General features: G+C 48.3%; 1 protein-coding gene across 1 annotated transcript in view; it reads right to left on the bottom strand.

Annotated features, from left to right (window-relative positions):
• The window catches only part of LOC8038279, a 141,335-nt gene extending 125,698 nt beyond the window's left edge, over positions 1-15,637 (bottom strand). The window contains exon 1 of the mRNA XM_042288607.1: positions 15,307-15,637. Within this exon, the coding sequence (XP_042144541.1) occupies positions 15,307-15,637 (331 nt within the window). The remainder of the gene's footprint in view (positions 1-15,306) is intronic.
• Between the last annotated feature and the right edge of the window lie 521 nt (positions 15,638-16,158).

Genomic DNA, 16,158 nt, shown 5'->3' with positions numbered 1-16,158 from the left:
GAAACTTACCTCTATTTTGGATTTAATTTCTTGACAGAGGTCTTAATTTCGAATTCTTTCATGGCTCAAGATGTGTCTCATGTCGTAATTATTTACTTAGAAAAGTTGTTCGCGGAAACTTTATTTTGTGACGTACTGTTCGATCCAGGCTGATATTCGTAGTTGTTGAAGAAATGAGTGCTGATATCTGTGCGTTCTCGCTGCCTTTTTCTCGCTGAGATAATTGTCATGGAAAATAATGACAATTATCCCACCACAAGAATAAGTGAATAATTCCAATTTTTACAATATGTCCACGAAACGCATAAACTAATAAACACGTGTTTATTAGTTTATGCGTTTCGTGGACATATTGTAAAAAACTCGGATTCAGTCTTGGGTTGTTGCAGTGAGAGCAGTACTGCTCTCACTGCAACAACCCAAGACGGAATCCGAGTCGGTCAGCTGAAGTGTGTGTGTGTGCGTTTTTATAGCACCGCGTGACGCGTAGGACTTCATATTACATCCAGCGTTTAACTGTTTGTCTATCTTGATAACTATGTCAGAGTTTTTCATATGCTAAAAAGAAAACAGAATTACACCTTTCTGGAAAGACTATTATGGTTAAAAAGAGTATTCTCGTGATCTTGGCGTTAATTATAGGCATGCATTGCCGCGATTTGTATTAATAATAATAATAATAAAATTCACATATTTGAATAAGTAATTCTTCAAGCTCTAATATAATTTGTTGCTTATGATCTAATTTTAAACGTGCGAAATACGACAATGAAAACTGTGCTAATTATCATCACTGGTTCCAATTGCTGCATTTCAATTACAAATAAAATAAAAATAGTCTAAAATCAATGAAGACATTCTAGCTAATGTGAGAAATCCATATAAAATTACATGAATTGTGGGTAAAGTATATTGTGCTATCAAAGTCGCGACTTTTGACAATCGGCGAAACGTCCAAAGTCGCCGCCAATATACTTCCAGACCAAATGCCCAAAGGTAAAAAAAAAAAGCATTTCTTAATTACTAATTTTTTTCATAACATTTATTTACTTTTGTATTTGCTCACCGTCGTTTTGCCGATCTCAGCCTTTCCAGTTCGAAGGAACGCCTACCGGCTTGCACGTCTGCTCACTGCAGCACGTTTCGTTGGCGTTGGAAGCCGGTGGAACAGTAGTGAGTTTTAATATTGCGTATTCGAGCGAACTCAAGCCCTGTGTGTTTGCGTTAGCTTTGCGCGTTCCACACTGCGCGTGCGCGGAGCCCGAAATCGCGGTCTTGGATGGCGCATGGCGATGAGGCGCACGCACAACGTGGGGCACGGAACTCTAACGCAAACGCACACCGCTTGCGTTTGCTTCTATGCGCAATACTAAAACTCTCCAGTAAGGTACAATCTCATACCGGCTGCAGCACTACGTTGGGACAGTGAAGAGTGTTGTTTGCATTCGGAAACGACGTTTCGCAAGCCATGATCGCGAGCAGTTCCGCCATGCCCGCTGAGCAGGAGAATCGGGGGACCCTCACTAGAGCGCTCCCCGTTTCCGCCGCGGGAGGGCGAGCGTCGAGCTGGAGACGCGAATAGCCGTACCGTTCCTGCCGGAGACAATTTCGTACTCGGTTCTTGCATTCGAATGAGTTATTCAATCAAGTGCGCCAATCTGTATGCGTCTACTCTTGTCCCGAAGTCCGTCTACACCAACGTTCAACAAAAACCACAAGCCGAAAAAAAAAAAAAGACTGAAAGTTGTTAGTACAAATATGGAATAACTATTTTCGGCCGGCTGACCTTGAGCTCCCACACTGTCAGCGACCACTGCTCGAAGCCACACACTACCACGCCCAATATTCAACGTCTTTGCCCAGAAACCGAACATCCAAAAACACGCAAAAAAATGACAATAAAAGAAAAAACTCTCCCACGCAGCAAGAGCGAGGAACGCAAACCCCGTCAACACCACAACAACAACAACAAAACAGGCACGCGGGAGAGCAATACATCAAACCAAGATCGTCGACGCGTCGTCTCCGGACCGCGCTGTCCCGCCGCAAAAAAAAAAGTCTCAAGAGTCCGCCACGAAGCGAACGGCGGGCCACGCGGGACTGATCGTCATTACAGGGGAGATATCCAACCACCCAACAACAACAAAAGCAACATGCCTGTAGTCCAGCACGTGTTTACAACACCAAGGCTCACCGTGAGAGATGTATGGCGCACGAATCGTTCCATATCCACGGCTGGCGGCTTCGCCATTCTAAACAACAAGACCTCCCTCACCCCCCTCCTCCATCGGATGGTCGTCTGGAGCAAGGCCTGTACATGACGTCGTCGTTCGTGGACCCACCCCCAAGCGGCAAGCGACGCGCTGGCGGCAACGCTGATGCAAGCTAGGCGTCGCTGTCTCGATCCACATGCGATGACGTTCGTTGAGGGAAAGGCCTTGTCCTCTACGTGGTAATATTGGTGGAGCACGGCGTGAGCTATGGGAAGAATGCGAGTCGCGATAAGCAACTGCACGACCGTGACCCGCCCCGCCGCCCCCGCAGGTCACATGACCCCATGGCCCCTGACCCCACCCCACCTGCGCGCGGTTCTCCATGGTTCTGTACGGGAGGAGGAGGGGGGGTTACGCTGGACATCGCCGGTTGCTCCATCCGTGAGTCCATTCGTGAGAAGGGCCTGCTGCGTGTGTTGTTGTGGAGTGCGTAGTAGAGTGTATAGTACACCGAAGGGTCTAGATGCTGCACCCATCTGGCTAATTTGGGGTGGAAGGGGGGGGGGGGGGGGGGGGGGCATTTATGGTGGACGGGTATGGAGGAGAAAAATATGCTTCCTTGGCCTTGCTTTCGCTTTCTTTGACCTCGCGTTTGTACGTCGCCGTTGGAAAGGCATCCCATGGGGGGGAATGAAAAAGCGGGTAGGGTTTCGGAGGACCGTCTCGCGTAGCTTGGTTCGCGGAAAAGATCGCGGTGAAAGGAAAGCAACTATGGTCACTGAAAGACAAAAAAAAAACAAAAAAAAACAGGACGATCTTTTTTGGGACGCCAGGCCGCCAGTAAGCGCTCGTTGCCTTCGGTGGTGCTTTGGATGCGCGTGTACGCTCGAAGATCACGAGATACCGAAGTGTTAGTCTCCATAACCAATATTATTGATTTTAAAAATGCCTTGTTTGTTAGTTTTCATTAACCATTTTCTAGTTGTTATTACTGTTATAACATTGTGTAAATATTTTTGAAGTGTCTAAGCAAGCGTGCATTAATTACTGTATCATATTTCATGTATCAACAACTGTACCATGTCACCTAACCCCCCCCCCCCCCCCCCCCACTCCCCTCTGTAATGCCCTTCGGGGCCTTGAGGGTAAATAAATAAATAAATAAATAAATAAATACGTGAAGCTCGCGCTGGAGGCAGGACAACTGAAAGGCCTTCATGCCGTTTTTAGCCTGCTGGTAGCAAATATATATTTAAAAAAGAACAACGTATTGCAGCGCTGTTAATTCTCGAGTTTAGAACGGTGCTTCAAAAAAGTATCTAGAACTGGAAAAAAAAATGCACGCTTCTAAACTGTGATTTCAAAGATTGGTATAAAATACACGCCACTAAACATGTTGAGCAATCGTATTATCGAAACTGAGAACAGACCAATCCCGACAATCTACAGTATTTGAGAACTATCACTAGTAAACTCGGCAATCTCGAAGAACAATTATACTGAATTTTTCAAAGGTTCTTCCAAGCGTATATAAGAACTATACCCTTTTAGACGCTGCAATGCGCTCAAGTTATGAACCGTTAAGGTTCGAAACTTGAGCATCTTCCAGAATTCACCCGCATCATTGCTGATGGAAATGCGTGCTTGGCACATCTGCCCGCGAAGACGTGACTTGATCGGCACTGGGTGAGTCTTCAATCATTATGAGTATATCGAATGAAGAACCAAAAGCCCGATCAGGCGTAATTGCATTTTCCATCGGTCCAACTCGAACCTTCGGTAAAGTGCAATATAAAACGGTCATTGAATCGATGTGACGAAATGCTAATAATCGTAGACCTGCAACTTCGGAATATTTATCTTTTATTCAAAAATACCGAAGATTTCCTTCTTTTTTTTTTTCTTCCAAACATTCTCGTTCATTTTTTTTTTTTTTTTTTCATTGATGTTTTGTTGCGTTAGCGGGTAGGTGGGCGGACCGCGGTAGAAAAACTTCGTATGTTGAGCGTTGTCGCTTTCGTAAAAGAGGGTACACTGCTTACCGCCCGAGTAATTATTTCTCGAGTTTCATTTGATTCCTTTCGGAATTAAATGAAAACTTCCTTCCAAGGTCCGCAAGAGAAAACTCTGGAAGCTTTTTTCTAGGGGCCCAGATAATAAGGCTACACGATTATTTCTAAGGTTCCTTCAGCGGCGTGCGAGAGAAGACTCTGTAACGTAAGTCTAGCACACTCGTGAAATGATCCGGACCGAGAAGCGTGCACGATCAAAGCAACTAGGGCAGGTTCCGGACGTCGGTGGCCGAGTGTGCAAACAAAGCGCAGCTCGGACTCGGAGCACGTGGAACGAAAACGCTGCAGAACCCGTAGATCCTGCTCAATTCCATTGGCCGCCTGTTTCGATCTGAACGAGCATCGTATACACCGGCGTGCGGTCGCGCATCATGCACTACTACGTGATGCACGTGAGAGATCACCAGGCTAGCAGTCGCACTACTGCAATGGCTAAATTCGTCATCTGCAACGGAAACACAAGACGGCCATTGGGGGCTTACTAACTTTTCGCTGTCTAAACATTCACAAAAGAGCATTACTTTAGGTTCCAGCTCCCACGTCTTTCCTGACATGACATGGGCGTCCTGGTGTCCCACGTCTTCGCATCCAGGTCTTCCACCTCTCACCGCGAGGTTGCCAACGCCCTCACGACAGCCCTTGTTCCTAGACACATAAGCGACGTAGCCCTGTTTTTATCGTTGTTTTTGCGTGGCCCCCTTCTCTTTCAAAAGTGACATTAGTCATCGGAAGTTGTAGGACGCCGCGACGATGTCTCCCACGGTCGTTGGCAGACGCTCACGCACATGTCCTAAAGCCGAGCCGATGAGGGAAACAGGTCACCGCAACGTCAAAGCTATGAGCTTCGCAGAAAAGGAACGAGATCTCACACCGCGAGGATCACCCGTACCGCCAAAGAGTATCCTTGGAGCGATTTCCAAAGGGCATAATCCTTTGCAGCATTGCATTTTGTAACTGCCACAGACATAGTGGTGAGGTCATTCGCGACAAATTGTTCTCTTCTACACGGAACGCCATGTTCATGCAGGAAAATTTCACTTGTGTCACGAGCGAAATCATGGTGAAATTAGAGCGGCCAGCCAGTTGTTCTAAAGAAAAACAACTCAAGCTGTCGGACAACAGGGGTGCCCCAACTAAAGCCTCGGTTCCACTCCTCAAAAGCTACCTCCCTATAGCTATGAGCTAGCTAGAATAACTATATAGCAGACACGACAAAGATGGCGACCAACTAGCGAAAAAACTAGGGCATTGGAAGCCTGGTCCAATCGTCCTACTCGTCTTACGTAACACTTTATGGTGTAGGTGCACGGGTAATCCGCTACGTTACAGGCTTACGGCGCACTTTGGAAACGTCGCCGACTCGATCAACGGTGTACTTCGCAAACCGCCTGATTCCATGATATAGTTTCGCGATGTTGGGCGCACCGCAACCCATAGCTCCGGCGAATTCTAACGACAGTGAGCTGATATGTGCCGACGGTCAACCTCGCACTGTCTCTCTGAAATCGAAACGAAACAGGGACAAAAAGGAATCGGGGCCCCAAACCAAGGACAAGAACACGACACGGCCAACGGCACGGAACCCAAGTATAGTTGCGTTGTGCGCATGTTTAGACAATGGGAGATTAGTCGCTTCCAATTGGCGTTTGTTGTCTCCTGGAGGTGAGAAATTTTTCCACTCCAGTACCACCGCTAGCCACGGGGGGATCTTTGGCCTGCATCGCGCAGCAGTGATCCACGACCGCATGTCGGTACGATGCTCATTCAGATCGAAACGGGCAACGGTGTGGATTGAACCCAGGATCCCTCGGTTAAGCAGCGCGAAGTTTCGCTCCACGCGCTCCGAACACGCTCGGCCCCCGGTCCCCCACCCCAGGGGGCACATAGAGAAGAAGGACCGAAAATTAAGGAAGGATAGCCGCTGCTAAAGCAAGCCCAACGACACGGCCGAAGCTCTCCTAATGCCATTACGGCAGGCATCCGATCCGCGCAGCCCGCGGGCGAGGCCGCTCGAACCACCTCTTCAACCTGCATCGTTAGAGAGTCAGTGCTCTCTCCTGGTGCTCTTCTCGTTCCAGCAGCGCGCCATCCTCGCGTCCTTCGCGTCCGCCACTTGGTTCCTTTTTGTTTCCTACCGGGGGGGCCGCCGACTCGACGCAGAGGACCGAGGAGAAAGGCAATCGCCGAGGAGCTCGCAATAAAAGCAAGCGAGCGAGAGAGGGAAGCAACCAAAATGGCGGCGCGCAACAGCAGGAGCAGACTTCTCCCGGAGGCAGCGGAATGTTAATTCGAAAGACCTGCCTGGCGTGGCCGCCGCGGCTTCTTGCTGCTTCTTCCCGTGGATGCTGCCGCCTGCCCTGCCACGGCTTGGCATCCCCGAAAGGAGAAAGCGGCTTGAACACACGTCGAACCACTCCGGCAGGGTCGGATGCTTGTTTGCTTTTCGTAGGGCGCGCTTGATTACGCGGAGGCTTTGAGCCAGTCGCTCGGCAAGGCGACCTTTTGATGTCTCAAATCTTCGCGGGGTCGTCTGCGAACGTCCGGCTTCGGAGGACAGTCTAGGCAGCGTATAGCTATTATACTGCGTTTCAGATTAAAATCTGGTTCACACACTTGCGACTGCTTACGACCGAGTACCTTAAAACGTATTTATGCCTCTTACGATGACAATGACGATGATGATGTATGTAAAAAAAAAAACAAAAAAACATTGCACTGTTCTGTTTTTTTTTTTTTTTTTGTCTTATTTCAAGTTATTTGTTTTCTGGTAAGTAACTATACTTATCGGTAAGATATTTCTCTAAAAATAGCATATAACTCAGACTTCTCATTTACTTATATAATATGCTTCGTAGATGGCTACTATTGAGTTCCGTGAAAATGTTTCTCCTCTACTTCTGCCATCAGACCGCGGCATTCGAATGTATGTCAATAGTTTAATAAATTAAGTAAAAATTGCTTCATTACTGCTTCTGCCCTGCTACTCGGATCTAAGCAATTCTTCTCCCCAAAAGTATGATGTTATAATTAGATCAGCTCAATACTTTAAAAGTTCTATCGGGACTGCATCGGGCCTATAAATTAATCGAACAAGGACACCGATCAGTCAGTAGGAAATGTTTCGTCTGCGCAGAGCCCAATTATAACCTTTAGCGCAAATATAACTGCCTACTTTTAGCAGACGGAATATAGGCACGGGTAAATAAGCCGAACGACGCTTTCATTGCGGTATTTTCAGTCGACCTCTACGCAGGAAAGAGAAAGGTAAAATAAAAGTTGTCATCCGCTGCCTGAAATCATTTCCTGCCTCCCAAGAAACGATCGCATAAAGAATTCCCCGAACGCGCGGAAGGACATGCCGCACTCGACGGGAACAGAGTCATGCTAAGCCTAACGAACGGTTAGGCGTTTTTTCAAAATCGATCTTTGATGTCTTCGATGATTTCGTACTAGGCGGCAAAGTGGTGTTCCGCGCTCACGTCAGGCAACGCCGTGGTCATTGTGTCTGGAACCAGTCAAAACTATGCAGAGCTTAAGTTCGTCGTGCTTCTTTAGCAGGGATTGCAGTGACGTCAGAACGCTGGGCTCTGATTGGCTCCTTTTGGAAGGATAGTGGGTAGACCTCGAGGCAGCTTGCTTTGAGCTCTACCCACTATCCTTCTATCAGAGCTAATCAGAGCTCGGCGTTCTGACGTCACCACAGCCCCTCCGAAAGAAGCAGACGAACTTGCGCTCCGTATAGGGATTTAGCCAACTTTCGTCATACTCGCCGAACTTTCGAAGTTCGGCCATAATTCGGCAAACCTTTTAATTTTTAGCGAAATTCGAGGAAGTTCGACAGTGTTGGACAGTTGTCGCCCGACACTTCTACACAAGTTTTGAATTTCGGAATAACAAATAATGTACACGGTAGATTATTTTATATTATATAAAAGCGATTACGCGTGCTTACACAATACAAAAGCAAACACATCTAATTTTGATGCTTTTGAAGTCCGACTGCAGGCAATCCAAAGGAGCCAATCAAGCACCATCAAAAGTGCATCTCGACGTCACGTCGTCGTCTTTGCGCGTCTGCTATGATCGGCTAAAGCTGAACCAATCACAGAAAGAAGCGCAGGATCGCAGCGCACATCTATTGCGCGTGATTGCTTCAGTCGGTGACATCGAACGCTCGAAGACGACGAGCGCCATGACGACGGATTTTTTGGCGATAGTTTTCAATGGATCCTCGTCGAACTTCGATCTGGCAACTTTGATCACCTCCATCATCATCTCGGCGTACGGCATCTGCGCCAAACTAATGGCGGCCTCCTGGAGGCCGGTGAAGAAAAGAGGTGAAGGTATACTTACCAAACAGAAGACACATGACGCCTGTATACGTTCGAGACATCGGTACAACACGACGTACGAATTATGTACAACGGCTGGTAAGGCGTTTATTTCGGAGTGTGGTCCAATCAATCTCTCGGCACAAGGTTGGCTCTAAAGCATGTTGATATGGCGGAAATTTAATCGAGGGTCTTATGACTCATATGAGCAGCCGCTTTGCACTAATCGGTTCTTATATGAATGTTCACATACATAATCGAAACTGAAACAAATCGAGAAAGGATTCTGAGGTGATTGAAGAACCAATTTTCGTCTGCCATTGACGTGCGGAAGTCACGGTGCCCGATGTAGTACGATTTCATGACCACCATTAGTTGATCAAAAACTTGAAAGTAAAACTTTTTTTTTTTAATTTGTCATTAGATGGCACAGAATTCTGAAAAGGGTCTCGAACTCGAAATCAAGAAACCTGCATCATATACATCGCAAAAAAAAAAAAATAATAATAATAATAATAATAAGACCGGGCGTGCGCGCAATTTAGAACCAGTTGTCCAAGCGGGACTATAGTTTCGAGAGGGATCAAACCTTCGCGGAAGAGAGCATCGCTAATCGTCCAACGCGGCGACGACGACTGCCTCGCCAGATTCTTCCGTGACAGCGAAGGTATAGCGACAACAAACGGCAAACGCGCTTTCTGTCACGGTGCACGCGCCCCATTCAAGGCGACACAAAGGAGATGCTCTTCTTTTTGTGTGTGCGTGTGTGTGTGCGTGTGTGTGTGTGCGCGCGTGTGGTTATAAACAAGTGGGGTACGCCGCGACGATTCGTCCGGTCATGCACCGACACCGAGGCGTTCTCTTTTTTTAGCGGAGTCGGGCCGTAGCCCTTTTCCCGAAAACGAAACAGAAAATATGCCTCATGACTGTATACGGTTCGAGAGGAGGAAATCTTCGTCTACCACTTTAATAGGGGCTTTTAGCAAACCGTCACCGTGTTCCGCGTACCGCACTAAAGACGCTGTGCAGCAGCTGTGCATGGGCGCTGCCATAACGGGCCTTCAGTTTTTGTTTCCTCTTATTCCGTTCGCTTCGCTTCATCATTACCACAGACCAGGTTGTTGCCGTTCTAGCTTCTGCTGTATCCTACCTCCCCAGCATTGTCCCTTGTGGAGGCTCATCAACACCCGTTTTGGTGGTTCGGTATTTCGGTAATATTAGGGAAGATCAGCAATGGCAAATAATATAATATGACGCGTGCGCAAAGCGTCTATACAGCAGCCATTGAAGCAGGCGTTTTAAGCGCGTGCGCCCGGGTCATATACATCGTGACCGCGGGGAGCGGTTACGGTTTGCTAAAACCGTCACCGCGGTAACGGTTTGCTAAAAGTGAGTGAGTATATGACCGTGACTTGAAGGCGCGAAAAGCAAGCAGCGGACACTGTCATTTTGGCGGACCAGGTATACCATTCAAGCCATCGAGGTTTACGCGGTTGTCCTCGAGACTGCATAAGACGAACCAACCAACATTCCGCTCGCGTACACAGGAAGAAAAACCGCCAGGAACTTGTAGCGCGAATTGCGCTCGCTTGCTGGACGTAGAAAACGCAGTCCACAGACTTACTTTTCTTTTCTTTTTTTAATAGCATTGAACTCGTCGAAGCGAGCAAACAAAGCCAACACATACCGGCTCGGCGCAGGCGCCAGGTTCGCCTCGCGCGCGCTGCTAATGCCTCGAGAACGGTATTTGATCGCAGCCTTGGGACGGTATTAGCCGCCTATTTCGAGATCAGCGAGCGAGGCTGACACTGCAGGGAAACGAGATCGAGAAGGCGTCGCCGGGCACTGCATGCCAGCTTGCGCCGCTGCATATAGGCCTCTAGAGACTTCGCAGAGAAGGTGGGACCAGAGCCGTTTATACTGAGAGAGTTTGGCCGATGGGTGGAGCTTGTTGGCCGCTAGAACAAGCGGATTTCGCGATAACACAAAATGGCGTTACTTCTTTGTCTTGTTCATTCCTGAGAAATCGCGTAGAGTTCCTATGAGTGAGAGCCACAATATGGCGGACGGAAGTAGTCATCCCCCGGTTGTCAGACTACGCTGCTTTGGTTGTCAGACTGTCAAAATCTCCTTAAGAAGGCCAAACTCTCTCAGTATAAACGGCTCTGGGTGGGACATTCCGGGCGGTTGGTCACGTGCGGTGGCTTCCGTTGTCAACGTGCGCGCTGTTAGCGAAACGCTAGAAAGAGAGAGCCATAAGCAGAAAACGCTAACGAAGCGAACTTGGAATTCGGATTTGACGACAGGCATTACACGCGTCCTGCGGCGATATCGGGTTGGAATGTGTCTCACTTTCCACGATCATATACTGGCGCCATAGTCGGATGCGAGTTAAAATTGCGACAGACCTTCAGCATGTGCTCGTTGCTTTTCGTCTGCTCGCGGACCCCGAAGTTTCACCGAACACACTAAAATATTTTACATCCTAAAGGGCATAAAAACAGCGGTCCAGACTTGCGCCCATTACTATACACCCTCTCGGCATCCTCATTTCGACCTAACACACCCTTTTGAATCGCAAAAAAAAAAAAAAAAAGATGAAACAAGCTTCGTTTTTGAGATATCTGAACAGGATGTGAAAAGGGGCGCTGCTCCCATACGAGGCACATATCTTGCGGTCGCATTATCATCGCCTTCCAAGCAACACCTCCTAGATACTGCAAGGCCCGCTCACCCTTGCACATGATGTCTCACTAAGGGTCTGATTGCGGGCGGCGCGGCTCTCCCCCTCTCAGTCTTGTTACATTCGCACGGCCTGTAGTGTTGCATTTAGTGATGTGAAGAAGGAACACGTATGGGTGGTGTTGTTCCAAGGCAGTGACCTGTCGCCAGGCAGCACCAGTACCTGGCGCACAGCACCCGATAGGTGCACCGGACGCAATTTTTAAGGCATGCTTCCTGCTTTAAGGCATATACCCTTCTTAATCGTAGAATAGGGTTCTGATTAATGGAATGTACATCTTTCATTATTGAAAAGTGTAGAAAGGTGGGTTTTGTTTTAAAAATACATAAAACATATATTCTTCTTTTTTTGTTACACATTTTTTTTTTAACTTGGAGAAATTATTTTTATCTGAAATCCTGACAACAAATCAACATACTTGTAGCCTCCGTAATTGCGGAAGCCGTCCCTTGCGAATCAGCGTCTTTCGAGTGTCGAGTGCATAGGGCGGGCAGTCAGCAGGGTCGTGATTCCAGTCTCGTGCATGCTTCATGGTTTCTGTATACTTGCTGGTTCTGTGCGTGACAGCTGCATGCGGTGCGTGTATACTTGTCTCAATTCGTCAAAAATATATTTCTAGAGTGCTGCTAAGATCGCCAAGATCCCATCGTTAGAGTGTTCTCCAGCACCCTAACGGTGTTGCAGTAACACCCTTAGTGGGTTGACCCTGTGACAAGCCAATTTACACTCTTAAGGGTGTGAACTCTTTAGTGTGTGGTTAAAAGGGTAATTTTTCGTAAATGTACCGTTAAGTTGTAGACGCTGTTTTTGACGTTTGGTTTAATTTTTTCGACGGCTATATCTTGCGTTCACAGTCGATATAGCCTTAAACACAACGCATTCTTCTAGGCCTGTCAATGTTCAGAAATGTATAGTTAATGATTCCAAACAACCGTGTCATAGAAAATCGAAATAAGCCCGAGCTTTGATGGATAGCACCTGTGTAATGGGATTTCCAGAAACTATCCTAGGACTGTCTTCATAGACAGCCCTGGCCTAAAAGCCCGGACTGTCAACGCATTTTGAAGCAACGCGAGACTGAGGAAATACGAAAGCTGACACCAAGAGAAAGAGGGAGAACGCCTCAAACGTTCACCTTCTTTCTCTTGGTGTCAACTTTCGTATTTCCTCACTCACGGGTTCCTACAAAACGTTGAGTATAAACCAGCTAACTTGCGCCCTTATGTTTTGTCTCCTTCTCATGCCGTGACTCCTTCTCATGGCGACATTCTGCTAGAGATATTTCGCTAGTGACAATTTATAAGTGGATCTTTAAGATATGTCGCCATGGCATGTTTCTTGTGAAAACGCGAATAAATTCGAATAAATCATCACGTTTCATTTGCCACGCATCAAGAAGAACGCGCACAGGTGCCTCCGGTAGCTGTCAATCATTGCACGGCCGCCAATTTGAGAAACATCCACAACGTGAGTCGCCAAAATTCTTGCCTTGGGGCTTTTTCCAAAGTCTGTTCAAATCTTTTCAGTGTGTTTGGACAGTAAATTTGCTGCGCGATGATTCGGTACACTGTACTTCAGATGCTGCGAAAAATACATAGAAGGCACTGCACTGCTTCCTGAATATCGGAATGCGGCTACCATGGCTAGGCCCTGCGGCCGTTGACATAGTGATCGCCCTATCTTCTCGTGCCTATGTTCACAGGGCAAGATGTTATAGTGCGATGTTGCCTTAAAATTGTAGATGTAACAGTGCGTAACAACGAGGGCTAAGAAAAGGGACCCAACACAGGACGAGCGCTGACTCGCAACTTAACGTTTAATAGTGAGAACACAAAACAAGAAAACATAAAAGGCACACTCAACAACGCATGCGATACCCAGACTGTCGCGTCACAATGGGGTTTCTACAATCAACGCATCACCTGGTTACGGAATTAGGGAGTTTCTCCATCCAAGAAAAGTGTTGACAGGAGGAGAGCTGTTCCGTTCCTACCTGCACAAGGTACCTTATGATTTGAAAAAAGTAGGAGGCTGGTACGGCATGCCGATTGTGTTTTCCGCCCCCCAGAGAATGAGCCAAGTTTGTTCGAGGGTCAAATCAAAGACAGAGGGGCTGGGCTACCAAAAAAAGTCGTAATAAAAAGCATACCAAACCGTTTGTGACATGTACTTCGGTTGCTTTATACAAGATACCCCTCTCTTCTTGCAAGGTCTATATTGGACAAACCGGTAGATGCTTAAAAGACAGGCTCAGGGAGCATGATTGTTCTCCGAGAGCCACGGTCGGCGGGCATCTATCGATGCACTGTGGGACTTGCAAGTGCAAACCATTCTTCGATGAGACCACAATGATAGGAAGGCACCGAGATATGGCGACGAGAGAAGTGATAGAGGCCTTCCACATTGTTAATTACGGAGCGCAATGTGTCAGTACGCCATCGGTGACGTTACCAGAAAAAAAGAACGCACTTTTTTCTTTTACTCTGAATGGCGGAACAAGTGATGAGTGATGCGTTGATAGCAGAAGCCCCGTTGTGACGAGGCAGTTTGGGTGACGTTGCGAGTCAGCGCTCGCCGTGTTGAGTGTTTGTTTTCTTAGTCCTCGTTGTTACACCTGTTTAACTTCCACCAACTAGCCTAGCTCTCTACCATGTAACTGCCTTAAAACTTCGTAAGATACATTTACAGCGAAGGCCTTATTTGGGAGCAGAAAGCTCTCGTTTACGTGCCAAAATTTAACGAAGCAACGTGGCTTCGGCAGCTCAGCCTGTCAGGCTGAAAGCGTGGGCACGCACCTCTTGCCCGAGTCCTCGCGAGCAAAGAGGTGCGGCTGTGCAACCACCCTTCCTTGCAAGAATGCTCTTATAGGAAGCATTTACTGGCGGCCATAGCTGTGTGCGCGACTGCTGAGCGCGTGCTGATGGCGAGCTTCCACAGTTCTTTTGTAACGTGCATTCCGCACCCTCAAGGTTGCCGGTCTTAGCAGCCTATTAATGAGGGCTCGTTCTGAGCATGCGCTCTTAACAGCACCCACAAATATGGCGCCCAGTGAATACTCCTTATAGACGTTTTCTGTGTACCCTCGTCCCCTGCCACCTAATTTGCATATCCGGTATGGGCGACGAAAAAATACTAAAACGTTTCAATCTGTAAGTAGTAAAAAAATTAAGGGGGAGGCAAAACGATAATGCGTGACGGTTACACTTTTATCCTACTTCTACTGGCGTGGCGGCGGCAAAACATTGTCTTAGCCCATACTGGAAGTGACGACCATTCAAGATGGCGGCGCCCTTGAAGAAAGGGTCTATACTAGCTAAAATATTTTTCACATTCATAAAGTCGAGCGCACACTGCTAATACAGCATACAAAAGAAAGTCCGCAAACACTGTCTGAGGTGACTTCCTTCTTTGTATGACGGGCCTGCGCCGTAAGACGTACAAAAATTTTCTGCATGCATGCATTTGTGCAAGCATGCATGCAGAAAAGCATGCATGCAGAAAAGAAAAGCATGCATTTATGAAGCAAGCATACTTTAAACATGGATGAGGTTGTTTTTAGATAATGCCATCATGTCTGGAGATAACACCTTGTATTTCGCATGATGTATAAGGCAGTGTGACTGGTGCTTTAGTTCTTGGAAGATAACGTAAGGTGCTTGCTTCCATGGATTCGCGAACGTCATCTCGCAAAAGCGCATAGCGCGCAAAGCAGACACGGTCGTCGTCCAACACGAGCAGCTGTTTTCATACTCCTTTGCTCGAACACAGAACGAATCGTCAGTTGACGATGGCCGAACAGCCGTCACAGCTGATCGAGCCCGTCCATAGACGCCATCCGCCAACACGACGATGCTACGTCCCAAGCGGAAAAACAAACAAACAACAAACAAACAGCCCCAAAGCAACGACCTGAACAGGAGCTTCCTTCCTGCTCCCGGATCACTCACCTCTGCACGTCCCGCTGGCGGCGTCGCACGACAACCCGAAATCCTTGGCACAGGGCTCGTCGGCCGAACACGACTCTCCCGTCTGCTTGGCGCACATCAAACCACACGGCGGACACCGGCTCGTCTTGGCAGTCCTGCCGGCGGGACAGGCGCCCACGTCCGAACCACAAGCACAGGTCATCGCGGGAGGAGATCCCGTTGCGTCCCCCACACTAGAAGACAAGAGCGTCGCGTCGGCGGGCAGCGCGTCCACTCGGCAAGCCGCCAGGAGAAGCAGCAGTGTCATCAGGCAGCCAGATGACAGCATGGTCAACTCCCTCTGGGACCTCATGGCGGACAGAGACGTCGATGTCCCACTACGGTGTCAGGACGGCCAGGATGCGCGAGAACGTGGGACGGCGACTCCACGCCGCGTTGTAGGGGGAACAAGCGGTTAACTCTACCTAAGCCTCGTCCGGTTTTGTTGGGCGGCTTCGGCGGAGCATCCAACTGCCAGCTTGGCTTGCCGGTCCTTGACTAGTCATTCCTCCTCTGGAGATTCCTTCGGACGCGGCGTGGAGAGGGCGGCGCTGCCGGAGAACTGGTTTCAACTCTCCCCCACGCCTGCTTCGTTGGAAAGCCTATCTCTTCCCCGTCGCTCGCCCTCGCGCGGCAGCTACTTCCCTTGCCCGAAACTTGCGAGAACTTCGTTTGCATTCGGCCCTTTTTTTATGGGGGGGTTGCTGTCGTTTTGGAGCTTCCACTTGAAAACGGGCCCCTTTGCCTCAGTGGACCTGCGATGTAGTGCCGTGCAACGTACTTTCAGCTCGTGTCGCCGAGAGCGCTAGTAGCGAGAGAGCAGGGCCAACCAGG

This window comes from Ixodes scapularis, unplaced genomic scaffold (genome assembly GCF_016920785.2).
Source record: "Ixodes scapularis isolate PalLabHiFi unplaced genomic scaffold, ASM1692078v2 PGA_scaffold10__122_contigs__length_95168666, whole genome shotgun sequence".
Taxonomy (NCBI): Eukaryota; Metazoa; Arthropoda; class Arachnida; order Ixodida; family Ixodidae; genus Ixodes; species Ixodes scapularis.
The sequence above is the reverse complement of the archived record's forward strand: the minus strand, read 5'-3'. Positions and strand labels throughout refer to the sequence as shown.